This window comes from Balearica regulorum, chromosome 6 (genome assembly GCF_011004875.1).
Source record: "Balearica regulorum gibbericeps isolate bBalReg1 chromosome 6, bBalReg1.pri, whole genome shotgun sequence".
Lineage (NCBI taxonomy): Eukaryota > Metazoa > Chordata > Aves > Gruiformes > Gruidae > Balearica > Balearica regulorum.
In genome coordinates, this window is record NC_046189.1 from 14667168 (window position 1) to 14675477 (window position 8310).

General features: G+C 54.9%; 1 protein-coding gene across 6 annotated transcripts in view; it reads right to left on the minus strand.

The window, feature by feature from the left end:
• Positions 1 to 7278, minus strand: part of NRP2 (neuropilin 2) — an 88583-nt gene extending 81305 nt beyond the window's left edge. For all 6 annotated transcript variants that reach the window (XM_075756442.1, XM_075756440.1, XM_075756441.1 and 3 more), the window contains exon 1: positions 7025 to 7278. In XM_075756442.1, coding sequence (XP_075612557.1) covers positions 7025 to 7097 — 73 coding nt within the window. In that variant the 5' untranslated portion in view covers positions 7098 to 7278. The remainder of the gene's footprint in view (positions 1 to 7024) is intronic.
• Positions 7279 to 8310: the final 1032 nt, after the last annotated feature.

Here is an 8310-nt window from a genome sequence, read left to right on the forward strand (position 1 = left end):
CCTGGCGTGGAGAGGAGAAACAAATCTCTTCTGCTGAGGGTTCATTATTGTTAACATTTGTCCTGCCTCATTCCCCAGGCTCTGGCCCTGGGGGAGAGTCTGGGCACAGCTAACGTGGCAGGGGCTCTCACCCCAAACCCTACGGCACAACTTTCACATCAGGCAGGAACACAAATGAGAATCTCAGATTTAAATGATACAGCTTAACCATTGGCCAAGGAGAGGGACATAGTGCAGAGGAAGCTAATAAGATTAGATATTTTATCCCAGTAGCATAGATCATTTTAGCAGAAGCATGTTTGCTTTGGATTGCGAGATAAAGCTTCAAAGGCTTCCTGAACAAATTAACAGACAAACACACCCAAACAACACAAAGCACTTACATGCACATTTCATCCCAGAACGGTACCCACATCCTGGGACTTCACACAACCGGGGAAAATCCCCATAACATTTCATCACAGGCCTTTTCCAGTTTAACTACAATTTCACTTAAAAGTAGAGAAAAGCAGAATTCAGCAAAGCAGAATTTAAAGACTGCTTTTGTGATTGGAACTAAGATTTTGTTTGATTCAAAGAGTTTCAAGCCTGTCATGAGACAGGCTCATAAAAACACTGTCTGGGCTTAAGCAAGAAAGGAACGCGCCAATCCGTCAGTTGAGGAATGCAGCCGTTTGACCACTTCCTAAGGCAACTGTGGAGGGATGCAATATATTCACTTTATAGCGCTGGACAGCAGTGAGAGGGGAACGCTGGAAAGCTCAGCAAATGGAACATTTTAGCTGTGAGCCTTTGCAAAAAGAGATCATTTTAAATTATTTTTAAATAAGAAGGGAGCGTTGGAGGCAGGAAAAGAGAGAAGGAGATTTGGAGATTTCCGATACCTACACTTTCTTTGCCATGTTAATCCACAGAAGAATTAAGTGGAAACCTGAAATAGAGATCTACTCAAGCTTCACCACGGAAAATGAGAGGGCCAAATCCTGCATGCAAATCTGGGTAATTTGCTTTGAAATCACTGGAGTTCAGCTGATTTCCACACCTGTGGTTCTGGATAGCCGCCTTCCAGGGGCTGGCATCACCTCGTACCACTTTAGTCAGTGGCAACCTTGACCTTTAAAGTTGCCACTTTGGGGTGTTGGTGGTTCTCTTCCTCCCCCCCCGCCTTGTATCTTTGATGAGATTTCATATCCTGGTTTTACATGGTGGCACCTCTGCTAACTTTGTTATTTGCCATCATATATCACAGGCAAATGCAATTCCAACAGGGCAACCGGCCTAATAGTGTTAGTCTTTATATAGATGCGTGTGCACACAATTCTCCCGGCTTGCCTGCAAATGTAATCGGTGGGACTGGAATTACAACTCCTGGCTACTCCAGTAATTATTTGAAAGAGTGCGTGAATGTGTGCATGCATGTGCAAGGGAGGGGGAATAATTGCATCTTGAACTTGCAGGAATCACGCCTGCTTCTCCTGCCTCTGTGTTAAGCTCTTGAAGTCTCATGGAAACACACTGCCATCTCCCAGGAATAGGTGGCAGCTCCAGAAGACCTTCAAGCTGCGGATCGGATAGTTTCTGAGGAAACCTCGCCAGTACCGTAGGTGGGGAAACAGAGACTCAGGGAGGCTTGAAAGCTCAGAGCAGAGGCAGAAAAAAAGCAGAGTCTGCCTGCATGGCAGCCTGCCGCCCTACCTGTAGGCTACACTAGGAAATAATATGAGGATGAATCAATTTGCAGAGCCAGCCCCGTGAATGCTATCAATAACAGGCTGGTTTGAGGGCCACGGAGGAAAAGCGAGAGACATTTCTAATTCCACACATTAAAGAAAGAGCCATGGATTCACCTAGGATTCCTCTCTAAAGAGCTTCAGGCTTGATGAAAGGTGTTCGATGCCTCTGAAATACTAATTAGTATTGTTATTACAACAATTCCAAGAAGAAAGAAAGCCTATCTTGTCTCTCATCTCCCCCTGCGCCCTCCCAGCTCCCTCACACCTTTCGAGCCCATCTGTCAGGGTCCGTTCTTCATAAAAACTGAGTCCTGGCTTTCCCCACCGGGCAATGGCAGTTTATTCCTGCCTCTTCCCAAAGCGGCTGGCAGAGCCTCTCTGAATCCCGCACCACCCCTGGCTCAGACCTCCCTCCCAAGGGCCCTGTTAGAGCTGCAGAGCAAAACCCGGTGCCTCGGCAGTGGGCAGCCCCATGGATAGGATGGGATGGGATGGAACAGGAGGGGAAGCAGCCCCTCCGGAGCCACCTGGGGAGAGGCCCCGCCGCAGCTCCCTCCACGCATGCTGCCGAGCAGCAGTGGCTTCAGCCTTTACGACGGCTTGCTCAAATCCAACTACTGCTGAGCCTCACTACTAGCGACGAAGTTATTACGCATTCTGGCGAGCATCTTAAACACATTGTTTCCTGCTGAGCACATAATCAGCGGTCAGGGAGGAAAGCAGGAGCGAGCCTGGGGGTGCGCATGGGGGAGAAAGTTGCCGAGGGGCTCTGAGAGCACGAGGGAGAGTGCAGGAAAGGGAAAGATGCAGGAGCGTGTGTGTGGCAGGCAGCAAGGTGGTGGGGACCGGAGGGCTCTGTCCGTAAGAGAAAAGGTAGAGATTTGTGTGCTTGCGAAGAGAGAGAAGGAACCAAGGAGATAGTAAGTGTGTGCATATGTGTCTACGTACACAAGGGATTGGGGTTTTCCTCCCTCCTCTCCCCACAGGCATCCCCTAAAAAACAGGGTCCAAAGGAGCCTTTCAACAAATCGTAAAGCAGAGTGAAAGGACAGTGTCCTTTTGGCTTCACCACGTTCCTAGGAGGGACGTGGAGAAAGGCAGGCATTCAAGCCCCACACAGACCCACTTCACAGCTAGGAGTGACCCACCAGAACAGCTGGGCAGATGTCTTGCCTTTGTCTCAAATGCACAGGGAGAAATCAGGGCAGGTTTGAAAGACCCAGAGCCCAGCACTTCATCTCTGGGGCCTATTTTCTTTGACTCATCAAGTATGAAGAGAGGGGGAGAAGCATTCAGACAGAAAGTCTCTGCAGCCATCCATCCCTGCAAGTAATACTTCGGGCTATTCTGCATGCCGACTCACTGCTAGTACCCCTTTTTTCCCCAGCCTGTTTGGGAAGAGGCTGCCTCACCAAGGCTGCGGTCAGGGCCCCGGCCCCCCAGCATTACCCTAGCTGTCCTCCTGCACGCGATCCACAGGCACTGCTTGCATGCAGAAAGGGTTACAGATCCAAGTTGTGATTTCGAGTGTTTGGCCCTGTGCCTGCCGACCTCGTGCTGACAAACCTCTCCTCCGTGTCTGCGCTTGTGTCTTTTCACTGCACAGGCATCAAGCCTGGCTCAGGATCTGGCCTTCTGAGATTGCGATTTGGCTCAGGCAGGGAGAAGGCTGACCCTTTGATTCCGAGTATGATTAAAACCATGCTACTGTAGCGCTAAGCCGTGTGCAACGCTGCTAGCAACAGCCCTGATTTATGTTGTTGCTAGTAGTGCAGTTTCCACCAGGGTGTAGACAGGATTTCGAAAATAGCCCAGCTACCTCTTTGTCTGTGTGTGTATTATAATTAGAAATGTGTCAAAGGGCTGTTACAGAGTGAGGGTAGAGCTGGAAACATTCACACCCCGCTTCTGCCCCCACCTCTGTGCCGACACTGTCAGCCCCAGCTTGGGTGGGGTGCGTGCAGGCACATCAGCTCTCCACACTTCCCGGATTAGACAACTGTATTCCTGAGACCCCATGGGGACGTGGTGGCGGTGACTTCACCGCACAATGGAGAGCAAGTTTAGCAGCTTCCAGTTTGCTCTCAGGCTGCTGCAATCTGCCCCCACCATTGTGGCTAAATGCCGACTTCTTCTATTTCGATTTCAGATAGGATCACAGGTCTCAGATATAGACAATTTATTTTCCTAGCACAGCTGGTCTGTCAGAGGTCATATAATTTGGCAGCAATCCCAGTGCTTAAAAATTAATTTTTCCTTATTAATACAACTGGGGGTCCCACAGGATAGGATCCCAGCCTTATCTGAACCTGACAGCTTCCTAAACCCCATGAAGGATGCTTTCTCCTCCCAGGCTATCTGTGCTACAAGGCCACCATGTCCTGGAGTCTGGCAGCACTGGAGGTTTCTGCTAGGAAACCAGCCTACTTGCTTGGCTGGAGCGGCACGCTGCTGGGATGGGGAGCACTGCCTTGTCTGGCCCAGCAAAGCAGGTTTATTTCTCATTTTAACCTTCTACGCCACGCACAAAGTACCAAACACAGAGTAAATACTAGGAAAGGGGTGAGGGGGGAGAAGGAGCAGGGCAGGGAGGTGGGAAGTGCCTCTGTAGAGCCCCCTGGGACCAGTATGCCTGCCTATCACTCCAGACACCACCCATCATGATTTTCTGTGGCAGGAAAGTTAGGAAAACAAAATGCAGCATCCTAACCTGGGTCAGAGCCCCCCACTGAGCTCGTATCAGTCGTTTTCAGTGATGCTCCTGACAACTGTCTGATTCCTAGGCTAAAAAAGCTTTTGTTCCCAGTGAGAGCCGAGTTAACAGCACAAGCATTACACTCAAGCTTGCGTGGGTGTATGTGCGCATGTTTGTATGTGTGCGACCGTGTGCCTGCTTGGCAGCAATTTGTTTTGGTCCCCCTCCCCACCTTGCTACATCTCCTAAGTCATTACTAAAAATACCAGCTTTTAAGCAAACTATTTGGAAGAACTCAAGACTGAGCTTTGCTCGGAGCTGCATAAACATCATCTGAACGGCTCAGTACTTGGGTCACTCAAATCTGTAACTTTCTTACTTGATTGCTTTTTACGGGAAGATGAAAAACACACAGCCATCCAGCCTTCAGATTTATCTTCCAGGGTCTCCCACCCACTCCCCTCCATGGTTATCTCAGGGTTTGCTTGGCTACATACAAATTGGCAGCTGCACTGTTTATCTCTTACTGTAGAAATATTGCACAAGGGTTTTTTCCATGTGGATTATCATATTATTGTCTATTAAAAACATCTCCCCTCTCTACTAACCTCCCTTAGGGAACCTTAAGAGGGACTTTCATAATGGGGGAAGGCTTTCAGATACACCAGACTGAAACATAAATCCATCTACCTCTGGCATGTTTTTCTTACTAGGCTGGCTAATTTACTGGAGCTAAGCGTAGCCTGATCGAGGTTGGCATCCTGTTAGCCCATACACTAGGCTAGCAATAAAGTCATTTGTCTGGGTTTGCAGCACCACGACAACGTCTCGGCAAACAGCCGCTGGTGTCAGCTGCAGGGAGACAACTTCCTTGCTGGCTCCAACACCATGCGATGATGCTGTTTCGCTGGGAAAACCCCTCGTTCACATAAACATTTCTTACAGTGACTGAATGGCCTCAGTGACACGGTTGGCTCATAAAACCCTTCCCAGGTAGAAGTCCTGATCCCGAGCCCACTCGAGGATAAGAAGGGGATGTGCACACAGACACAGGCACACATTCAGGCTCAGCAGCCACAGGGATCGCAGCCAGGCTGGTCAGTGCACCCTCAGGAGCGAGCCTCAGGTTACAGCCCGCTCTTCTTCAGCACAATGCCCACTCCAGGGGACCAGACACTGCCTCTGCAGCAGGGACCATCTGAAAGGACTGTTGCACTCAGCAGGGGCCTCCCAGGACTTTGCCCTTTCTCTTCACCCCATCGAGTGCCTTTTCATTTGTTTTACTATTTGAACAAAAGATGGGATTTTTTTTCTTTCCTTTATAACTGTAAGGAAGGAGGTGATGCTAACCAGCAACTGAATGTACCACAGAGCATGTTTGCCGGGAACGTCTGCGCTTCACTGCTGCAAAAAAGAGGGACTTTCTCAGGCGGCAGGGACTCTCCCCCTTCCCTGTCCAAAGGGGAGCTGGTGGCCGTGCCGCTCCGGGGCAGGGGAAGGGGGAAAGGCAGAGACCGCCGCATGCACATCACGCCTTGCTATCTAACGCTGCCTGGGTCAGACCGCGGCTCAGGACCCCGCGTCCCCACGGGCTGAGACACATTCCCGAGGCCACAGTTAACGGGAAAGGAAATCCACAGCTCAGCAGCTGCTGGCTTGGCACCACTGTCCTGCCAGGCAGCTCCTGGGCTGCTGACCGCTGAAGGAGCCCCAAGAGAGCGGTGGACGGCTGCATGAGGCATATCCTTTTCCTCCAGTGACAGCTCCAGGTGGGGTCCCTGCTGCCCCCATTAGCCAGACCCAAAGCCAGTGGCCGGGGAGCACGGGGCCCAGTCTCAGCCCACCCTTGCCCCTCTTCTGTCCCCAAGCCGAAGGAACTCCAGCATCGGGACTTCATCCCAGCGCCTCCTGACAGTCCAGCCTAGCTTATCTTAAGCGAAGACCAGAAAAAACACACTCGCGCCCCCAAACCCCATGCGCCACGAACCCGCCAGGTCCCGGGACACTCCGGCGTTTGCAAAGTAAGCGCGGGTGCCGCACGGAGCGCGGACGGGCTTTCCCGGGGGGCTGCCGCTGCCGCCGCAAGCCTCCCCTGCTCCCAGCGCCGCCCTGCCCGGCTCCCGGCTGCCCGCTCCCTGCCGCATGATTTTAGCTTCCCACATAAAGTTTCCCGAGGTTGCAACCGGGCACGGGGCCGCGGGGATCCGGATGCGGGCGTCCGGGATGCGGCTGGTCCCTACCTCTTCCCCTCCCTTCCCCGTGTCCCCCCCAAAAACCAGCACGCAACTTTCCAGTGCGGTTCCGTCCCCTCTCCCCTTCACGCCGGGCGATGGGAGCTGAGCGGCTACACCCGCTGCGCGCCTTGCCGGGGGGGGGGGGGGGCTGCGCCACCACCGCCACACGCAGGAAACCCCCAAAACCCGTACCGCGAAAGCTGCGCGGCGGCGCCAAGCCTTCGTTGATTCCCTATGCGATGCCCGAGACCGGGAAAAGCCCCGGTGCGTGCGCCCGGGACCGCGCCCGGGCACCCGAAAGTTGGGCGGGCGGGGAGGACTCCCGCGGCCAGGGGCATCCCCCGCCCCGGGGGGCGCCTTACCTGTCTCCACCGCGCCTCCGGAGCCGGGCAAGCACAGCCCTAGAAATCCCCACGCGAGAAGAAACGTATCCATCCTTCGAAATAAATTAAAAAAAAAACCCCAAAACCAAACCACCCGAGGCTGCGGGGCCGGGCTTCGCCTCCCTGCCTCGGACGCGCCGCGCCTCGCGTGGGCGCCCCACTCGCGAGCGGCTCCGGCGGGGCTCAGCGGGGGGCGGCGGCGGCGGCCTCCCCCGGGCCGGGACTGCGGGGCGGGCGGTGCCGGCGGAGCGCCTCTCCCCTAGGGCGACCCGCGGGGCCGGCGCCTCGGCATCCCCCGGGGCGCGGCGGCGGCGGCAGTGCGGGCTGGGGCGCCGTCTGCGCCTCCTCTCCCTCCCCGCCGGCACCTCGCAGCCTTTTCAGGCAGGGCGGCATGTGGCTGTCAGCGCCGAGCGGCGGCGCCGCCCCCCGCGCCCCCCCGCCCCCCCGCGCCCCGCCCCGCGCCCCGCCCCGCCCGCAGCCGCGGGGAAACGCGGAGGCTCCCGCAGCGCTGGAGCGGAGCGGGGGGGGGGGGGGGGGCAGCGCGGTGCGCGGGGCCGGGCGCATCCCCGAGCCCCGGCTGCGCCGCCGTGCCGCGGCTGCCGGTCCGCCCCTTCCCCGAGCGCTCACGGCCTCGCCGCGCAGGCAGGGATCGAAAAACCCGATTGAAATAATTGCAAGAGAGCGGGGCTGTGCGAAAGGGAGACACCCAGAAATTGTCAGATGGGGGAGCATCAGGACAAGGATTGTCCCTGCTCGTGGGCTTCCGCCGCTGCCGGCCCAGACCCAGAAGCGCCGTGTCTCGGCCAGAGCCGCCGTGCCGGAGCGGGCTCCCTCGCTGCCGACGCCCGCGTTGCGGTGTAAATAAAGGCTGCTACGAGCGACTGATGCGAAACCTCCCCGGGACCGCACCGCGGTTGGCTTCCACGCTCCCAACCAGTTTTCTCTAAGATGCTCTTTAAAAACACAAGCCGACAGCAGCGTTCACATAGTTGCTTTAAGAGTGCTCGGAAAGTTTGTTCGCCTTCGCCCCTGAGAAGGTGAGGAGTCCCTGCCTGGGTCAGAACCGCCGGGACCTCGCATTTACTCGCCACTTAAATTCACAGACCGCAACGGGCTTCAAAGCCGGTACCTGGCAAACCGGGGCTAGCTCACACCTCCCTCCTGTTTGAGAGGTGAAATTTCAAAGCACACAAGTGAAATGAGCCCTAAAACCCCACACCAAAAAAGCTACTTAAAACCAAATTTTTTATGTTGTCAGAATCTAG